This window comes from Apodemus sylvaticus, chromosome 4, assembly GCF_947179515.1.
Source record: "Apodemus sylvaticus chromosome 4, mApoSyl1.1, whole genome shotgun sequence".
Classification (NCBI taxonomy): Eukaryota; Metazoa; Chordata; class Mammalia; order Rodentia; family Muridae; genus Apodemus; species Apodemus sylvaticus.
The window spans coordinates 23,569,838-23,591,029 of NC_067475.1; the positions used below are offsets into that span (position 1 = coordinate 23,569,838).

A 21,192-nucleotide genomic window follows, 5' to 3' on the forward strand; every position below is an offset into this window, starting at 1 on the left:
TGAACTCAGAAATCCGCCTGCCTCTGCCTCCCAGAGTGCTGGGATTACAGGCTTGCGCCACCACCGCCTGCTGGGTCTGAGTTTTATGTAAAAGTAAGCTGAACAAGGCCATAAACAGCATTCCTCCATGGTCTCTGCTTCAGTTCCTGCCTCCAGGACCCTGCTTGAGTTCCATCAGTGATGGACTGTGATCAGGAACATGTAATAAATAAACCTTCCCTCCTCCCCACCCCTACCCCAAAGCCAGTTTCTTTTTATCGTGAAGTTTATTTCCTTAGTGAATCTAATCTAGTGACTTGGATTAGCTTCTTTTTCTTCACATTTAGAATAGGAGTAAAAATGAATGCAGAATAATACTGATTAAAACACATTCTGTCCTAAGCTGTGCTTATCCCTATGTTTTAGTGTTCATTGATCATAATACATGGGAGCATTTCCTAAATGTTGGATGTTTAGAAAGCTTCTTGCACAAAGTTTAATTAAGATGGCATGGTGCTTCTATACATTTTCTACATACTAGTTTTAAAATATAAATTAATATTTCATGTATACATATGTGTGTGCATATGTGTGTATATTTATTTATAAATTTATTAATATTAATATTTAATGTTATTGTTTATTGTTTTTAAATAAATACATACACACATATAGATGTAAATGTAAAATTGTATATTCCAGTGTACTACATTGAATGTATTTTCTAAATGTTTTCTAAGTTTACAAAGACATGGGCCATATACTTTTAAGTTCACATCTTTTAAATCCCAGTTTGTTAATTGTAATGCCCTAGTATGTTAAGTGAAAGTGAGTTGGGGATTTTTCTTGTGTGGCTGAGTTGTTGGGATTTTTATGCTTTATGCTGTGCGAACTACTGCACTTTATTAAAAACCTACTAGCTGTTGGTTGTGATGTTAAAAGAATTCTGGATTTTTACTTCTTATGTAACAGTGCTTTTGAATCCCTTTGCTGAGTCCGATAGAATTCCTGAAGTTCTACTGCAAATGCCATTTTATTTACAGATGTTTTGTTCTTAATCCCATGTGGTCAAGTGTTGGCTTTACCAGTTATAGCATCAACTTCTGAGTGCAAAAACTTTACATTTTATCTTGGCAAAATGCAGTGGTTGACCTCCTTTGTCTGCGATTTTGATAACCTGATACTTAAAGTTTGGCATTGTATTACAAGCATAATACTTTGTTGGCATTGCTAGCCTCTAAGGTGCTCTTGCTGTTACTGCTGGATATTTGACATTGTAATGCTACATACATATGTAATATAATGCTATATTAATAATATAATGCCCACTGAGGGCAGCAGAGGAGGGAAGGCTGTGTGGGTTTGTATCTCTAACCTGTTTGTTTTCTGTTTTGTCTGTATTTGCCTAAAGTTTGGATTTAAGATAGTTACTCAAGGCCATTGGGTATTATTTTCAAGATTTTCTCATTGTGAAAATTTTAAATGGCAACATTGGTTTTCTAATCCACCCCCGCCACTTCACAAAACCTGAGAATTCCCAAATTGGACTTTTAATTACAAGACTCATTGTATACATGGAATTAAGTACTTTAAAAAAAAATGTTTCTTAGGAATGAATGGATGTTCCGAACTCCAGCCAGGGAAGCAGATAGGAACTGATGGCTCTTACTGTTCCCTCAGCTCCTCCAAATCCAGCCCCCCAAGTCTTATTTCCAGTCCTGCAGCAAACCACCTGGTTTGACCTCCCCCTTTCAACCCAGTCTTCAGTGAATCACACAGATCTTTCCCTCCCCTCATTCATTGCTTTATCCCAGACCCCAACATCAGCTGGTACTCCCTGGGTACCCACAGGCCATATGGACCAGGGAAGCCAGTAGGCTCACTGCAGCTCTTCACCTCTTACCCAGCCCATCCAAGCTCATTCCCCTGTCTCATCCCTAGCTCTGAAGACTGCTCTCTGTATTCCCCAACCCTGACCCCTGCTGTACCTCCTTCCAAACAAAGCCCTGCACATGTATCTCCAATGGACCACACAGATATTCTTTCCTCTTGTGTGTTGTTTTGTCCCAGCTCCCAACCCCAGCAGGCATTTCCTGGAAACCCAGAGGACTTCACCCACAGAAACAGGTGGGATAACTACAGATCTTTACCTCTCTCTAAGTATAATCCCCAGTCGCATCCCTACCTCTATAGCAGTCCACCAACTGTTAATTCCCATTTCTTTGTGCATCTATTTCCAGTGGATCATACAGATCTTTCCCTCCAAACTTCCTTCACCCGACTCATTGCATTATTCTAGTTCCCTAATTCCAACAGACATTCCCTGGGAACCTGCAGTCCAAATTGGTGGGAAAAGTAAGTAGGCTAACTGCAGATCTTCACCTTTCTTTTCATTCCTCCAAGTCCAGTCACCCATTCTCATACCCAGTTGTGTAGCAGACTTTCTGTTGTGGCCTGCCCTTACTCTCTGACCCCATTCCCAGAGAACCGAGGAGATTTTGCTGAAACACCTGCTTTCTGGAAACTCCCTGACCACCTAGCACATCCCCATTCCAAAGTGTCACCATTCAATACCTAGAAACTCACTTTAATGAGGAACCCCCAATGGGCACACCTATCAGGAAGAATTCCCTACCAAGCAAGACACAGCCACCTCAGAAGAACCAAAGACCACAACAGAAACCAAGGAACAAAACACCTACTTGACCAAGATAAGACCACATATTAGTGACTACAAGTACAATGTTCCCAAACACAGCTGCCTAGCTGCCATTGTAAAACATAGTCACAGCCAAGACAACAGCAACCCTACTATAGCAGGCTCAGAGTATTTGCACCATAGCTGAAGCACAATAAAAAGACCTTAAAATAGCCTTTTTGAATATGTTAGCAATCCTTAAAGAGGAAATGGAAAAATGTTTTAAATCTTATAAAAACACACATTGGAAGGAATAGAATAAAACTGTTCAAGACCTGAAAGTGGAAATAGGATCAATAAAGATCACCCAAACTGAGGGAAATCTGTAGATGAGAAATGTAGGACCTGAAACAGGAGCCTCAGAGGTAAGTCTCACAACAGAATACAGGAGATCGAAGAGAGACTCTCAGGCCTTGAAGACACAATAGAAGAAATGGATACCTTCGTTAAAGAAAATGTTAAATCTAAAACATACCTAGCACAAAGAGCATCCAGGAAATCTGAGACATAGTGAAAAGAACAAATCTAAGAGTAATTGGAATTGAGGAAGGAAAAGGAACACTGGACAAAGGCACAGAACATCTCTTTAGCAAAATCATAGAAGAAAAATCCCCTAACCTATCAAAGAGATGCCTTTCAATATACAATAAATATAAAGGATACAAAATAAGAGTGGACCAGAAAAGAAAGTACTCTCACCACATAATGGTCAAAACACTAAATATACAAAATAAAAGAACTGCAAAGAAAAAAGTCCAGGCAATATGTAAAGGCAGACCTATTAGAATAACACCTGAGTTATCAATGGAGACTTTAAAAGCTAGGGGGGCCTAGACAGTCTACGATCTCTGGGAGACCACAAATGCCAGTCCTGACTACTACTATACTCAGCAAAACTCTGAATCACCACAGATACAAAAAATAAGACACTCCATGATAGAACCATTTAAGCAATATCTATCTCCAGATCCAGCTCTATAAAAGAAGCTAGAAGGAAAATGCCAACCTAAAGAAGTTAACTACACCTAAGAAAACACATACATACCACAACAGCAACACAAGAGAGATTGACAAACCCTGGTTGCTGATAAATGAGACCTCAGTGGTTTCAGTTCCACAATGAGAAATACAGAGACTAACAGAATGGTTGCTGAAACAGGATCCATCCATCTGCTGCACACAAAATAAAACACACCTCACCATCAAGGATCGACATCAATGACCTTAGAGTAAAGGGTTGAGAAAAGGTATTCTAAGCAAATGAACCTTAAGAAGCAAGTATATAGTCAAGCAAAAACCAATCAAAAAAGATAGGGAAGGACTTACATACTTATCAAAGGAATAAAATTCAAGAAAACATTGCAATTTTTAATATCTATGGTCCAAATAATAGGGCACCCAAGGTCATAAACATGATTACAGCTTTAATCACACATCAGTGTTCACATGCTGATATTGGGGGACTTCAGTACCACATTCTCTCCAATAAACAAGTCATCCAGACAGAAACCAGAAATGCTGGAGTTAACTGAATGTTTCACCAAATCACAAAAGATTATACCTTCTCTGCACATGACCACATATTTGAACAGAAAACAAGTCTCAGGACAAATACAGAAATTGAAATAACACTCTGCATCTTATCTCTGCAACCATAGATTAAAGCTAGACATAACAAAACAACAGAAATCTGACACACTCATGGAAACACACTGCTGAACAATAAAAATGAGTCAGAACAAAGAAAGAAAGAAATTTAAGACTTTCTAGAATTGAATGAAATTGAATATACAACATACCGAAACTTATGGAGACACATTGACTACAGTTCTAAGTGGCAAGTTCATAGCACTAAGTGCTTAAATTAAAAACAAAAACAAAAAAAGGAGACATCTCATGCTAGTAACTTCAACAGCACACCTGAAAGCTCTAGAACAAAAAGAACAAATCATGCCCAAAAGGAGTAAAGAGCAATAACTCATCAAACTCAGTTCTGAAATCAATAGAAATAAACAACAAAATCAATAAAACAAAGACTTGATTCTTTGAGAAAATCAGTAATATTGACAAACCCTTATTCAAATTAAGCGGGAAGCAGAAAGAAAATATCCAAATTAACAAAATTAGAAATAATAAGGAGGACATAACAATGGGCACTAAGAAAAGCCAGAGGACATACTTCAAAGACCAAATTGGAAAACAAAATGGGTAATTTCCTCTATACATACCTCTTACCAAAGTTTAATCATAATTGGATAAGCAGTTTAAACAGACCTATAACTGTTCATGTAGAAGTAGTAATTAACAGTCTTCCATACATTGAAAGGAAAATTAATACCAATATTTTAAGTTATTGCAGAGTGGCTCATAAGAAACATTGCCCAGCTTGTTTAATGAGGCTACAGTCACTCTGATACTACACCATAGACCCAATAAAGAAAATTATAGGTCATTTTCCCTTATGAACACAAAATGCAAAAATTCTTTATAAAATTCTTACAAAATGCATTTAAAAATACATCAAAATTATCATCTACCATAATCCACTAGGCTGTATTCTACAGATAAACATAGGTATCTATAAATCTTATCTATCATATAAACAGAAGTCACAAGATCATTTCATTGGATGCAGAAAGACCTTTGATAAAGTTCTTCGTGATTAAATTCCTCGAGACTTATACAAGGGTCATACCTCAACGTAATAAAGACAGTTTACAGACAGCCCATAGCCATGCCCAACATGAAGTTAAAAGGAGATAAGCTCAAAGTAGTTCCAGTAAAATCATGAACAAGGCGAGATTGTACACTTTCTCCATACTAGTCAATGTAGTACTTTAAGTTTCAGTTAAAGCAGTACAGCAATTGAAGGAGATCAAAGGATACAAACTGGGAGGGAAGAAGTTAAAATATCTCTTTGCAGACAATATGATTGTATATGTAAACAATCCTAAAAATTCACTGGAGGGGCTGAAAAGATGGTCCAGTGATTATAAGCACCAAAAGCTTTTTCAGAGGTCCTGAGTTCAATTCCCAGCAACCACATGGTGGCTCACAACCATCTGTAATGGGATCTGGAGTGTCTGAAGATGGCTACAGTGTATTTATATGCATGAAATAAGTAAATCTTTTTTTTAAAAAATCTACTGGAAAACTGCAGTGGATAAACACGTTGAGCAGAGTGGTTGGATACAAAATTAACTTAAAAAAAATAGCCTTCCTTCAGACAAATGACAAATCAACTGAGGAAGAAATCTGGGAAATAACACCTTTCACAAATAGCCTCAAATAATACAAAATGTCTTGGAATGAGTCTAAGCAAGCAAGTGAAAGACCTATATGACAAAACTTTCAAGACATTGAAGAAAGGAATTGAAGATGTCAGAAGATGGAAAGACCTCCCATACTCATGGATGAATAGGAGTAATATACAAATAGCCATCCTACCAAAAGCAGTCTTCGGAGTTATTCCAATCCCCATCAAAATTCTAACGCATTTCTTCACAGATCTTGAAAGGACAACTTTTTAGCTTTGTATGGAGACACACAAAAACCAAGGATAGCTAAAACAATCCTGAAAAATAAAGGAAGTACTGGAAGTCACTATCCTGGATTTTAAGTTGTACTACAGAGCTACAGTAATTCAAACAGTATGATAGTAATATAAAAACAAACATGTTGATCAGTGGAATTGAACCCAGATGTAACTCCAGACATGTATGGACACATGATTTTGATAAGACAGAAACTAAACTAATTTTTAAAAAACCTTCAACCAATCGTGCTGGTCACACTGGACATCTGCATAAAGAAGAATGCAAATAGGTTCATACTTATCACCCTATACAAAACTCAACTCCCAGTGGATTAATGATCTCAACATAAAAGCAGATACAATGCACCTGCTAGAAGAGAAGTGGAGAATGGCCTTGAATGTGTTGGTACAGGGAAATAATTTCTGAACAGAACAGCATTATAACAGGTACTAAGTCAACAGTTAATAAATGGAACCCCATCAAACTGAAAAGTTCCTACACAGTCAAGGACACTATCATATAAACAAAGCAGCAACCTGAAGAATGGGACAATATTTTCACCAAACTACATATCCAATAGAAGGCTAATCTCCAAAACACATAAAGAACTCAAAAAAAACACCCTAGATACCAAGATAACAAATAACCAATCAAAAAATGGGCTACATAAGTAAGCAGAATTCTCAAAAGGAGAAACTCAAATGGCTAAATGCTTAAAGAAATGGACAGTATCCTTAGCCATCAGAGAAATGCAAATCAATACTATTCTGTGTCCAGCTATACCACTCTTGAGCATATATTCCAAAAGATGCTTCATCCCCACACAGATACATTTTCTCAACCATGTTTATTACTGCTCTATATGTAATAGCCAAAATCTGGAAACAATTGAGATGTCCCTCAACATAAGAAAATATGGTAAGTTTACATAATGGAGTATTACTCCCATCATTTAAAAAGATTAAATTTGCAGGTAAATGGATGGAAAAATCTGTAATTTTGAAGTGTAAAAACTACATTATTCTAGGATAGTGAATAAAAATATTTTTAAAAGGCAATATCTTATTCTTATAAAATCTAAATAGTTTTATTTCCTTGTTTGCAAAGTATTCGTGCTAAGTATACATTAACTTGGCACGATGTTACATCTACTAACGCTGCTCCAAAGAGTTTTAACTTTAGCCATAGCCAGTTTATGAAATAAGAACATACTTTTAAAATCAAAGTAGACATTCCCATAGAATTAGAGTTTACACTCGATAATCTAACCTAAAAATGGTACTGAGAAATAATGGCTCGCGAATGAAGAGATAATTGCTATGTATCATTGGATTGGGCTGGGAGTAATGGAATGTTGTTCATTTCCTCTTACACGTCTGTGGTTGGGTTTGTTGCTGCAGTTTCCTATCCTGTGTGTGGTACTGTCCTTAACATTTAGAACTTTCTTGAAAGACAAAGCATAGTATGTTGAGACTACTTTATTTTCAAATCCCTGAAAGACTTCTTTGAATTCTCCTTTTATTTCATTAACTTTTATTTTATTAACTTTTAGCATGAGTATATTGGTTACACTCCCAATATTCTCAAGACTAAAGCATCTCGATTTGCTCTTTTTCTTTCTGAAGTTCCTTTGTGTTACTGAAATATATAAACTGGAAATTAATGGGGCATTCTGAATGTGAAGCACATATGCATGTTTCTATTTTTGTTTTTAAAGATTTATTTATTTATTATATGTAAGTACACTGTAGCTGTCTTCAGACACGTTAGAAGAGGGCATCAGATCTTTTTATGGATGGTTGTGAGCCACCATGTGGTTTGCTGGGATTTGAACGAAGGACTTTCGGAAGAACAGTCGGTGCTCTTAACCCCTGAGCCATCTCTCCAGCCCCCATGTTTCGTTTTTTAAAACCTCTTAAAATAATGGATTGGAGGTTGGTTTTTTTTAAATATTAACCGTAATTTTTATACGCCTTAGCACTGGGTTTAGAATAACACTTTCTCTTCCCTGTGTTCCTGGCAATCCCTAAAGTGGAAGTGCATTCATGTAGCCAAGTAGCCCCATTCACCCTCTTAAGGACTCACCCTCACCAGCTTTCATTTCAGTGTTAATGAGCCAAATCCAGCCTGAGGTCTGAAATGTTACATCACCAGAAGCATTTCTGATTTTTAATGTTCATGTCCTAGTATGGGGAATGCAGTCCCATTAAGTCATGGTGGTTTTCTTCAGTCTCCATTATGCTTCCTTGTTTCTTAACCCGTTCCTAACAAAGCATTTCATCGAGACTTCTGCCTTTTGATTTTCACTGTACCAGCTCTTGCTGCTCGTTTACTTTAGCTTAGAGTTTGAATCCAGTATCCTGTGTTCTGTGACTGATAGAAATACTATATAGACTATACTAATGTATAGGCTGTATTTCTATATGGGTGTTTCCTTTTGATAAAGTTTCTTCTTTAAGTCTTACCAATAGGGTTAACAATCTTATAGTATTGTCTCTAAAAGTCTTGGGAATAAGCTAAACATATCCTAAACTTAAACCTATTTTTAGTAATGGATTAACATAGCTGAGTTAATGGTGTTTTAGCATACTTTTGTGCACCTATAGTCTATACCAGTGTTTTAAACATTAAACTTAAAACTCAGGGGGAAAAAGGTTCCTCAACTTGAGATCTTCTCTCCAGATCTCCATTCTTTGGAGTTTCCATGAATGTGACCTGAAGAACTTGGAACCATTGAAATTCAAATGTAGGTAGGTAAGTGCTCCCACCAGCGCATGCATTAACTGCCTTCTCTCTCTGTATATGCATCTGTATTGCACCCCTCAGTGCCTTTCTTCCTCCTCCTCCTCCTCCCCTCATAGATCATGTAGGGCCTGTGTCATCTTGATACAATGTGGTTTTGTAACTCTGTACTTTGGTCAGTATTTGTCTGTGTTGTGTGTCAGAAGCAGTTGTAGAAAGTCTTCAGACATTTATGACATTGTGTTGTCTAAAAGCTGTCTCACGCATACGTGTTTGCTGTCTGTGGGCCTGGGTTGTATCGTGTGTTTCTGTGTTTGTAGAATCTCTGATACAAAGTCACCTAGAGCTGTTGATGTTTGTTAAGGGATGCAGATGTCACAGTCTCACTCTTGTTCCACGTACTTTTCAGTGTGTTCGGGAAATGTGAATTACTTGTGGTTCTACAAAGTCCTGCCTGTTGGTCTTTAAGTTAAAACTCTTGCTCCAGGTTAGATTTATGAGAGCATGGATGTCAGATGTTATCTGTTGAAGAACATTCACAAGCTTTCTTTGGATAAGCAAAAAAATATCAGTTATAGAGTATTTCCATTAGTAAGAACATCCCACACAAGTAAGGTCTCTACTTAATTGAAGACTTTCTTAATGATAACATACATAGTTAGTTATATCTGAAATAAACTAGATCTGGAATAGTCTTCTAGTCCCAAGTCGTAAGCCCGTTCCAATAATCAAGATGAAAAAATAAGATGCTTTAGTGATGTAATTTCTTTCATAGTATCTGGAACCAAAACCTAGTTATAACATGTTTTCTCTTGTTGCTGCGTTTTCCCCCTTGTAATTATTATATCTAACAAGTATTTCATTAACCATCAGACTTTTTTCCCATGATTTCTTCCTCCATCATTTAAGCGTTTACCCTCAACGCTTAAAAAAATTATGTAATTCTTATACAGTGACTCTTAAATGTCTGATTTCTAAGTCCTTTTAGTTTTAAAAATTGTGAAAGATCTTGAAGAATTTTTTATTCAAGTTATTACTAGCAATGCTTACTTACAGTGATAGAAATTAGAATTTTAAGTTTTTCCTATAACATTTTAAAGTGATAAGCACATTATATATTAACATGAACAATCTATAAAGTGTTTTCAAAAATAATGTTGCTGACAAAAACATAGGATTTTAACTGTGAATATTGTAACCAGAAAGAATCTAGAAGTTATTTAAGTGCCACTGCCTAGATTCACCAGAGTGCGAGTGTTTTTAATGGTCATCCTTTTACAGCATCAGCACACATGCCAACATTGAAAACAACAAACAAAATACTGGCATTTTTATAAGACACATTTTCCTTTGGTAATCTTTCTGGAAGGGTTTCAGCAGTCACTAGAGAACCCTAGGTGTTCTAAGACACCTCTATCCATAAAGTGAAAGTTTGTACTTGCTCCGTTCATTTTTCTCTCCTCTGGGTCTTCAGTATCCAAAGAGAATTTATGTATGCTGTGAAAAAAAAATCGGAGTTATTTGAGTATGATTATTGCTGTTAGTTAACATCAGAGAAATGAATGCACCCAATTGGTCCAAGTGAGTGTCCAATTGGGTGACTGTACATTTTCTCTTGTATGGAAATACATGTTTTATATGTGAGTATATAGTTAATTTGGCTCCTGGATAGTTTTTAAACATGTTTTTAAAAGAGCCAATTTTTGCAAATATGGTGAGTAGCACCACTTGGCTATGCTGCCCTTCCTAATGATATGCTCTAATTCAAATGTTACTGGTGCAGTTTGCATTTTAAAGACTTTGTTAAGCTCTGCTTTCAATTTTTTTCTCTTTTACCCTGAAACCTAAATTCATGACATTTTTAAAGTAGTCCAAGGAGGTGATGTCAAGGTAGGGGGATGTGAAGAGCCTCCATCACCCTGTTGAGTTAGTTACCTTACTCAAGAAATGCTATTCCTCTGATGTGCTCGCACTGTTGGGTGTTTATAAAGCGCATCCTGACAGTCCTGAGGGGGTGTGTAATGCTTCCGTAAGCAGCCAGAGAGCAGAGTTTGACTCTCACTCAATGCATGCACTAGTGCTGACACTTATGTACCTGAGATGTCGAACAGTTCTGCAGTCTGTGAGGAGCTAGAATGAGGAGATAGAGTGCTAAATGAGCAATGACGGGCGGGGTTGGTCTGTCTGTGCCAAACGCTGCTGGTAAGTAACCAGAATAGTCTCGTAACTCAGAAAGGCCCTTGTGCATGATCATGACAAATACAAATATTTACAAATATTGACAGTGGAAGTATTCAGCCTGTGTATACGTACTGCACCGTATTCTATAACATAAGCATTCTGCTTGTAAGTATTGAGACTCGTTCATTTAAACACTTCATGTTATATTCAGGAAAGTTTTCTCATTAATGTATAAAAGCGCATTATTTCATTGAGTGAACGTTTTACTAGATCGTTTGAACTGTAAATGTAGCTCTCGCATTTTCTCAGGCCTACCTTCTTTTCTTGTTTTTGATAATAGGCTCCTTTCTAGTACAGACAGGCCCCAGTAATCATAATTAGCTGTAATTGCCGACTGTGGTTTTCAGGGGCAATTATTAGTCCTTGACCATCTCTTCATAATTCATTCTAAAAGCCATAAAGAGTTAACAACAAAGACCACCAGGCGAGTAAGGGGCTGACTTGTCAGAGAGCTCAGAACTTCCTATGCATTGTTGCTGAGAGTCACCCTGTCCTCCAGGTGAAGAGCTTTGAATAATGGGATTGGTAGCTATCAAGGGATTTGTGCCATGAAGAAAGTGTGTTTTATAAGAAACAGTTTCGCTTTAAAGAATTTCGAGAGAATTATTAGTTTTTAAATAGTGTATCATTTCATAGTTGGGGGGAAGCCTTGGAAAGAATTCCTGTCCTCACATGAACCCATTACTCACAGAGGTGCTTCGTATGAATAAATGCACAAATTCTTGCCATTCTTCTCAGCTTGTTCCAAGAGGTACTACTGCAGGTTTTCATTTGGATTTATTTGCCTTCAACCGTGCTGCAGGTATTTTATTTATTATCACTGTCCATGAAGACACACTGTGGAGATACAAGGCATGTTTAGTGACCTAAAACTAGTTCCTTAGGAACTGGAAGCCCCTGTGGCAGTCTTGCCTCCCCCTCACCTCTCATGGCATCTGCCCCCTGAGATGCCCCATCTCTGTAATTACGCAAAGAAGGTAAAGAAGATACTTTAGAATACTCCCCTCTTGTTAGAACTGCATTCCTTCCTAGCAGTCAGTGCAGAGCAGTGCAGTGCTGGCAAATACTCAGAACCAGTCATTTTGCTTGTTACCTGTTTTTTTCTGATTTTGAAGGAACTGTATTTTAAAGATTCTTTTCTTGGTCTCTAAACTTCCTATTTTTTCTTAGTCTTTGCATATATTCTGTGAGTTGTGGTTACACAGATGTTTCTAACCGTTTCATTTAAAACCAGTGCTGGATTTATTTGTGTATCTTAAAAGCCTGATTGTTAAATGTATTAATGGTATATGAAGACGATTTGATAATATCTTTAAAACTATTTCATTTCTGATTTTCTGATAATCATTGAAAAGATTTAAAATTCAGGTCTTCTGAACTACTGTGATTTAATGAGGTCAGTCTAATGAGTGTACTGGGGCTGGAGATGGCTCCACCACTGCAAGCTTACAACCAAAATGGCAGGCAAACAAGTGGACTTTTCGCTTGCCTTCACTATAATTCAAAAAGAGCTGAGTTCCAGAACGTGACGTGCTTGCTAATATAAACACTTCTTCCCATTTTCTCTTTCTGTTTTTACAGATTCCCTTCAGGCTCAGCTTATCAATATGGGTGTTATCCCAACCTTAGTAAAGTTACTGGGCATCCACTGCCAAAATGCAGCTCTTACAGAGATGTGTCTCGTTGCATTCGGGAATTTAGCAGAACTCGGTAAGTCTACACCACAAGTCACTAGTGTCATTTCCCTGTTAATGCTCTTACAGTGACTATTTCTTTATGAACCCAGGATCCACTAAATTATTTTAGTTTTTATTTTGAGCATTCAAAATACTTTCTTCGGTGTTTAAAAAATAAATCAAATTAGATTTTTTTTGGTAATTTGTTTCCAATTGTATTTTGCTTCTCTGATTATTTTATGTATTAGGATTTAAATTTCAGGAGCTTTGAGTATATAGCCCAGAAGTAGAGTGTTTGTAAGAGTTAGCAAGAGCCTGTGGTTTTACTCATACTAGAACACACACAAAAAATAAACATTATAATTTCTTTTCAAATATAATATTTGATTATAGAGCCTTAAAAGTATTAGCACACTGAAGTACTTCCCCGTCTATTTACAAAATCCCTAAAAGTGTCAGCTTTTCTATATATGATAAAATATACACATATTTTACATTTAGAGGTTATATCATGTGTGTATGCAGGCCGCACAACTTGAGTGTGGAAGTCAGAGGATCACTTGCAAGAACTGTCTCAGTCCTTCTACCATGCGGGTCACTGGCTTTGAAATCAGGTTCCTGGTTACCTGCCCAGCCATCTTGTGGGCACTTATACATTTGCAAGAGTATTATGATAAGCAAAAACCAAGGAACCTTTGACAATGAGAAGACAGGTAGAGCAAGTCCAGTGCCCCAGGCATTCCTTTGTCATGACGAAAGGATGTCATCTCTGCCCTTTGTCTCTTTTTCCCTCTGTTTTCTGTATTTCTTCTTTCTCCTTTGATTCTTGTCCAATTTTTAGGATGAATCATTCCCACAGCCATGTTTATAATTCATTATGTTTGCAGGGAAGTCATTAATGTTTTGCCCTAATATAATAGTTGAAGCATAAATATATTTATTAATCTTCTACTTTATCATGAAACAAAAGGCACCAGTTCTTGACTATTGATTTTTCTAAAAGTGTGTGTTCTTTACACACTATAAATTGAAAGCTATTCAGTACTTTAGTTTGACTCGAAGTTTAAAATAATAGGGGTGTGTGTGTGTGTGTGTGTGTGTGTGTGTGTGCGTGCTTGTCTGTCTCTGGAGATTTGATGGCAACTTTGGTAAATCTCTCCAGTGTGGGTTACAGATATCAAACTCAGGTGTTGCATGCCTTTAATCCCTGCACATGGGAGAAGCAAGTGGATCTCTTGTGACTAAGAGGCCAGCCTGGGCTACTATGAGGCTAGCCAAGCTATAGAGTAAGACCCAGTCTGGGAAAAAAAAAAAGAGAAAGACTTTAAACAGGTATTTCCAGGGCAGGTAAGGTAGCTCAGTAGGTATTACCCAGACATACTGAACCAGATAGAGGGCATGGCTTCAAGAACACTTGTGGGTTGGCCTTAAAATAGTGTCTGTGAGCTTGTGTCCTAGTGATAGGGGACAGGCAGAAGGCCTGAGAGACAACAAAAATACAGTGGTCGTGTCAGAACCAGTACAAAAGCATCTCAATTAAGTGGTATTAAAGATACATTGGTGTCATTTTTTATTCAGCAATGTAAAGTATAATTTGTTCTGAACATTTTTCTCCTTTGCATGAAAGCCTTGAAAGTGTGAATTTATGACTTAGTGATTTTTATCGTTGCTATGGTTACCTGTATGTTTCACCGTGAACAATTTTTATGGCTTCAAATGAAACTGGGTCAGAACATTTTCTCTAAAGTTTTAGACATTTTATTTTTCACAGGCGTTAAGGGTCAGCTTGATTGTTCGCTGTGTGTGAAGGGCATTTGTGTTCAGTAACAGTGCAAATGAGTGTCAAAAGTAACAGCAGACAAATCTCTGCATTTAACTTTGTTTGCTTACTCTAGATTGTTCTTCTATTTTTCAGAGTCAAGTAAAGAACAGTTTGCTAGCACAAACATTGCTGAAGAGCTGGTAAAACTATTCAAGAAACAAATAGAACATGATAAAAGAGAAATGATTTTTGAAGTTCTAGCTCCATTGGCAGAAAATGGTAAGGAAGAAACATATTTTGATGTTTGGTTGTGTCGAGTTTCTTAAGTGCTATAATAACAGTTCTTAATTCAAAGCCTTTCCTTGTGCTATTAATGTTTTATTCTTATAACTCTAACTTCGGCTATACTATCTATTCCATGACTGCATCTAAACATGGAGATGCTGCTTTCTAAGTTTGATTTTAAAGTCTTAGCAAAGATGCTTCTATAATTATTTTTGCTCTAATGTAGAAGATAGTGAGGGTTGTGGGGATGGCTCAGAGGATGAGGTCTCTGCCACTCAAGGGCCAGGTGGCAGACCATGTAAGCCAAGTGTGGCAGCCAGGGGCGGTAGAAACAGACTCCGCCCAGTGGGTGAGCCTCAGATTCAGTGAGCTATCCTGTCTCAAAAAATAGGCTCAGGAAAGGTTAAGGAAGACTCCCAGGATTCACATCTGGCCTAAATGTGCATTGTTGCACATAGACACAGAATTTTAAGAAGAAAAATAAGGTAAAGAGATTAATCCTATATGAACCCCTCTAAAAACACAAGAGGATAACAGCGAGGCTTTCTAGGCCTGTCTACAATGAGAATATTGATGAGTCACACCATCTTAAGAGAGAGATCCAAAAAGATAAGAGTGTATCAGGAAGCAGACAGCCTGCATTATAAGTTATATTTCAAATGTAACGTCTTTTACATATTCAGAAGATGACAAGACACTGATAAGACAACACACTAAGATTATAAGAACAGATAGCACTGACTCTCCAGATACTGGAATTACTATCCACTGATGTAACGTAAGGATGCTGGGAGCTGGGAAGGATGGTACTTGCTGAGTAAACTGCTTGCTGGGCCAGTGTGAGGACCTGAGTTCAAATCCCAGAACCCACATAAGCCCGTGCGTGTGGAATCCCAGTGCTCCTGCAGCAGAATGGAGGACAGTGGCCTGCTGTGCCCAGCAGTGAACCCGAGAGAGACTGTCTTAAACAAGGCCAAAGGTGAGGACCAACGCTTGAAGCCGCCTGGCCTCTGACCTCCATGTCTGCACCACAAGCACCCACACTCACGTGCGCACACACACAAAAGGATAAAGCAGGGCAATTAGCTTGTTTAGAGAGATGAAAAACAATCTTTAAGAAGAATCAGAATGAAAGTTTTAAATAATAAAGATGTGACACAGCAGATTTAGAAATAAATAGAAATTCCAAAGTTGATGTTTCCAACTTAAATTAAGTACTTGCTGTCAAGACAGGCTTAACAGCGGGTTACATAGAGTTGAGTTATGGAATCTGTGAGCTGAAGTACCGGTAGGAACTCCTGAATGCAGTCTCTAGAGAAGGAGAAAAGTTACACAGAGGAGGTGGTTGTGGTGGTTCTGGTGATGGTGCTGCTGCTGGTGGTGGTGGTGGTTTGGTAGCAAAAAAACTAGATGCTTTGTGAGTGGATAGTGCACAGGCAACATTTAAAGACAGCAAGCAGAGAAGATCTAAAATTACAAAAAATAGCAAATTCCTGGTCAGCGTGGTAGACAGAGCAAGATTTTACACAGCCAGGGCCACCTCAGAGACGCCCTGTCTGAGAAAGACTTCTGAAAGGAAATGCATATGCACATAACTTAAAATACAGCAGAGAATGAAAAGTCAGACTCTGCTAAGCAAACCTGGGAACAAGGAACAATACAGTTGGCGGCAGTTCCCTTGAGACAGGGCCTGTCTCTGCTATGTAGCTCTGGGTGCCCTGGAACTTACTATGTAGCCCAGGCTGGCCCTGAACTCAGAGTTCCACATTGCCTCTGCCTTCCAAGTACTGGGATTAAAGACATGTGTCAGTATACCCAGGTCTGCATTAATTATTAAAGTTGATTTTAGATAGGTACTGGCTTCAAACTAGAAAGTTTATCTTAAAATATAGGAGGCTGTCCTGACTAAAGGCTAAAATCCTGAGTTCAGTCTCCACAGCCACATATATAAGTAGAGAACCAATTCCTGTAAGTAGCCACCTGATCTCTACATGAGCATACATTCCCCCTTATACACACACACACACACACACACACACAGAGAGAGAGAGAGAGAGAGACAGAGAGACAGAGAGACAGAGAAACAGAGAGACAGAGACAGACAGACAGGCAGAGAGACAGAGACAGACAGAGAGAGAGACAGAGAGTGCGTAATAAGTAAAGAGCATACATTAGCTTTTAGGAATGTTTAATTGGTGAAATAATAAAATATGTGAGTGATTTGTCATAACAACCAGGGTAGTAGTAACATTAGACTTACGAAAGGAGGCTTGTGATCAGAAAGGAACGTATAGAGGGACTTCTTGGATTGTTGACAATTTCTTGATCTGGGTAAAGAATACTTTTCATAATTGCTTATGTTTTATATATATATATTCTACAAATAGAGCTTTTCTTTGCCTTTTAAATAAAAGTTATATCCTAGATAATCTTGATTGCCATACTGATAGGCTTAGGTTGAGAAGGTCCTAAGATAAAGGCATACCTCTGAGTGTTTGTAATGGTCTTCAAGGTTAACTAAGGGGTAGAGCCTGTCCTTACTGTGTCCAGAGACTTCCTAGCGATGTTACCCATTCTTCAGTGTGACCTCCTAAATTATGAACCCAAGCATAGTGTACTGTAGGCTGTTTAATATGTCTATGTGATATACACATGCAAACACATTCAAATTAGTGATGAAGATAGACCCTGTGTGTTGATAAATGTGCTAGGATATCTGCTTCGCCAAAATGTCTGGCTGGTCTTAACTAAGGCAATATAAGGTTTCTAAATTGGTGATTACTCCTGTGAGGAGAAAGATCTGTAAGATCTTTACATATTTTACCCATTCTAAATGCCTTAAATCTCACTCCTTTTCATCTCATTCCTTGGCTCTACAAAATGAAATGTTGCCCTGGTCTTCAAGGATTATGCCAAAGAGTTACTGTAACCTCCTTACAGAGTGTCTGCATAGTGGTGTTTTTATTTACTGCTTGTTTTCTTACCACATAAACCCTGTTGAATAACTGCAGGGCTCAGAGTGATGGACCTTTGAAAACTTGTTTTTGTATTATTATTTGCATCCTATCTATGATCTGTTTTGCTTTATAAAAAGAGTAATTGATACTTTGTATCTGTAGTTCAAGGCTTTAGAATTTCTAAGACTTTTTTTTATCATAGTTTTCAATTCTAGTTTCTGCACATCTCTAGCCCTAGCGTTCTATATGCAACCAAGTAAATGTCCTACTTAGGTTTGGCCCAATACAGGTGCTTTTTTAAAAAAAGTATTTAGTGTATTTAGAGATATTCAAAGGAAAATTAATAATCCTTGTGATAAAGTTAAAATTTTCCATGCTAGTTACCTAAAATTATAAACATTAAACATATGTATATTTTAAACTCTTTATTCCACACAGCAGGACACTGTCATTGTGGTGTGTGACTCATATGTAGCTTATGGAATCCAATGACCAAAATAAAATACCAACCAGAACAATAAAATTACAGTTTTTGACAGGAGCAGATATGGCTACAGATATAAAGTCCTCAAGAATACAGTAGTATAGTAATAGAATAAGATATTGGAACTATAAAACAATAAATAGACTTAGTGTTGGGGTGAAGTTACCATTACAGTCATTTTTTTTAAAAAATGAAACTATCATTTTTTCTGAGATACTATAGCTTATCAGTTAAATATGGAAGTTTAATTTTTTTTTCTTTTCAACTGTATTGTGAAGATTTTAAAGAGATACTGGGAAATAGAATTTAGTGTAAGGAATCACCATGTATTCATGATCCAAAGATGGTTTACATTAATGAAAACTTGAAGCTCTTTTTAAAAACAAAACTTACAAATTTATAAACCATACTATAAAAGTTGTATCTATACAAATACCAGTCTGTGTATACATACTTGTATGTAGGTTCACATTTTCTAATAGTACCATAATTTTTAATGCTTTTTTATTCAAATCTCATAGTAGATATATTTTAACTTTACATAACAAATATGTGTATATTATAGATATATGTGAATATACTATTGCATTTTAGCATAATCATAATATCTAAAAATATAGTGGTATTGGTTGTTGTCAGGGCTAAGAAAGGCCTGGGTTTTTTTCTTTGGGGGGGGTGCTATAGGACATTTTAAGAGGATAAATAATTTCAAATAGAAAAATGCTTCATCTTGAAACTCAATTGTTCAACAGTAGGGGGTTTTGGGGGGGTTGTTTTATTTTTTGCTGTTGGTGGTGGAGGTAGTAGTAGGTATTTTGTTTTTTGTTTTATCTAAGTTGTACATTAACTGATCTTAAAATACACTAGTTAAAATTCTTCATGACAAGTCACTGTGCCAGCTGCCCCGTGTCATCAAAACTTGTGATTTTGTTCACATTGTTCTTTATTCAGATGCTATTAAACTGCAGCTGGTTGAAGCAGGTTTGGTAGAGTGTCTCCTAGAGATTGTTCAACAGAAGGTGGATAGCAACAAAGAGGATGACGTTGCTGAGCTTAAAACTGCTTCAGACCTCATGGTTTTATTACTGCTTGGAGGTGAGTCTTAACTCCTGCCAACCAAAGGACATGGCCAGCAGATTTTTAGACCTGTTGTGCCTTTCGTGAACACAACACTAGGCCTCTTCTTACTTTTGTATCTCGTTTACTGTTGCTTTGATGGTTTGGGAACCTTGGACACACTGTGAAAAGAATAAGAAAAGACAAACTTGAGGAACAGGTAAGTCCCTGCTGTCTTCAGAATCTGAAGACCTGTTATGTTATGGAACACAGCACTGAAGGCTGGCTGGCTCTTGGAAACTCGAGCCACACAATTCACAAACTCCAGTGTCTAATTGCTACTAATAACCCATTTCAAGATTTCTAGTTTCCTTGTTGGATATCCACTTTGGAACTTGGGTTTGTTACCCCCAATCATAATTCCTTATTTAACGATTTGTTTCATTTCCCTCCAGATGAATCCATGCAGAAACTTTTTGAGGGAGGAAAAGGCAGTGTGTTCCAAAGGGTGCTTTCTTGGATTCCATCGAATAACCACCAGCTGCAGCTTGCTGGGGCATTAGCAATCGCGAATTTTGCCAGGAATGGTATGCACTCTAGTTATTCCTTGTGAACCAAGATGTCTGCATTTTTTAAGTTTCAGCTTTATCCATCACATGTATCAAAAGTGTTCCATTCAGAAATGTTTGTGTTATTTCCTCAATCTTTTAGAAGTCTCTACTGACTTACTAATATATAACATATTTTGTATAGCCATCTGAATTATGATGTTTAAAGATCAATGATAACGGAATGGTTTTGAATACTTTGTACTTCAAGTTTAGTGGCCTTGAGCATATACATCTGATGGGTCATATGATCCTTTCCCAGTCATGTTATCTTGGCTGTAATAATCTGAGTATTTATTTTTGGGTTATTGGGTTAGATCCTTATATCTGTGTTTATATATCAGTAATCCTATGGCTGTACAGTATTTAGTTTAATATTTCAAAGGCACTGAACTTTGTGAAATCTGATACTGTATTGATAGCTAATCTCAGAACTCTTATTATGTCTAGAAAATATGAACTGTTTTTTTTTAATTCAATTTGACTACAGTGTGAACTATTCATATGTAACTCAGGTTGAGTATCCCTTAATCCAATGTGCTTGAGACCTAACGTGTTGTATTTTCTCGGGCTTTGGAATATTTATATAGACATTAGTCAATGTCTTGGTCAGAAGACCGGCACTCAAACATGAAATGATCTGTTTTCTGCACTGTTTGTGGGTGTGTCCTAAGAATCGTTCCGATGATATTTTTAGTGCAGCCTTGTTGTGTCTGGTTGATCACATGAATTAAGTTACAGAGTTTCAACTCACAGAGTCATGTCAGTACCCAGATATTTAAGATATACGCAGACTATAAGGTCAGGAATGTTCAGTCTTACAGACTTCTTTTGTCCTCTCTTCTCTTTAGAAGAAATATTTAGTAAAGGTCTTAAGACTGGCAGAATATTAGGCTTCTGATATGGATCAGTGGAGAGTGTAAAAGATTTAGTGCTATTAGGATGTTTATACACTCTTTTTTAATAAAGGAGGAAATTTGCCTTTGTTTTGTGTAGATGGAAATTGCATTCATATGGTAGACAATGGGATTGTAGAAAAACTCATGGATTTGCTGGACAGACACGTAGAAGACGGGAATGTGACGGTGCAGCATGCAGCACTAAGTGCCCTCAGGAATCTAGCCATCCCAGGTAAGCAGCTGCAGCAGATGTGTGGCTCGTGGACTTC

At 37.3% G+C, this 21,192-nt stretch overlaps 1 protein-coding gene across 5 annotated transcripts in view; it reads left to right on the forward strand.

The window, feature by feature from the left end:
* The window catches only part of Rap1gds1 (Rap1 GTPase-GDP dissociation stimulator 1), a 151,959-nt gene that overhangs the window by 103,712 nt on the left and 27,055 nt on the right, over window positions 1-21,192 (forward strand). For all 5 annotated transcript variants that reach the window (XM_052179136.1, XM_052179137.1, XM_052179138.1 and 2 more), the window contains 5 exons: window positions 12,778-12,906; window positions 14,788-14,913; window positions 19,312-19,455; window positions 19,872-20,003; window positions 21,021-21,155. In XM_052179136.1, the coding sequence (XP_052035096.1) occupies window positions 12,778-12,906; window positions 14,788-14,913; window positions 19,312-19,455; window positions 19,872-20,003; window positions 21,021-21,155 (666 nt within the window). The remainder of the gene's footprint in view (window positions 1-12,777; window positions 12,907-14,787; window positions 14,914-19,311; window positions 19,456-19,871; window positions 20,004-21,020; window positions 21,156-21,192) is intronic.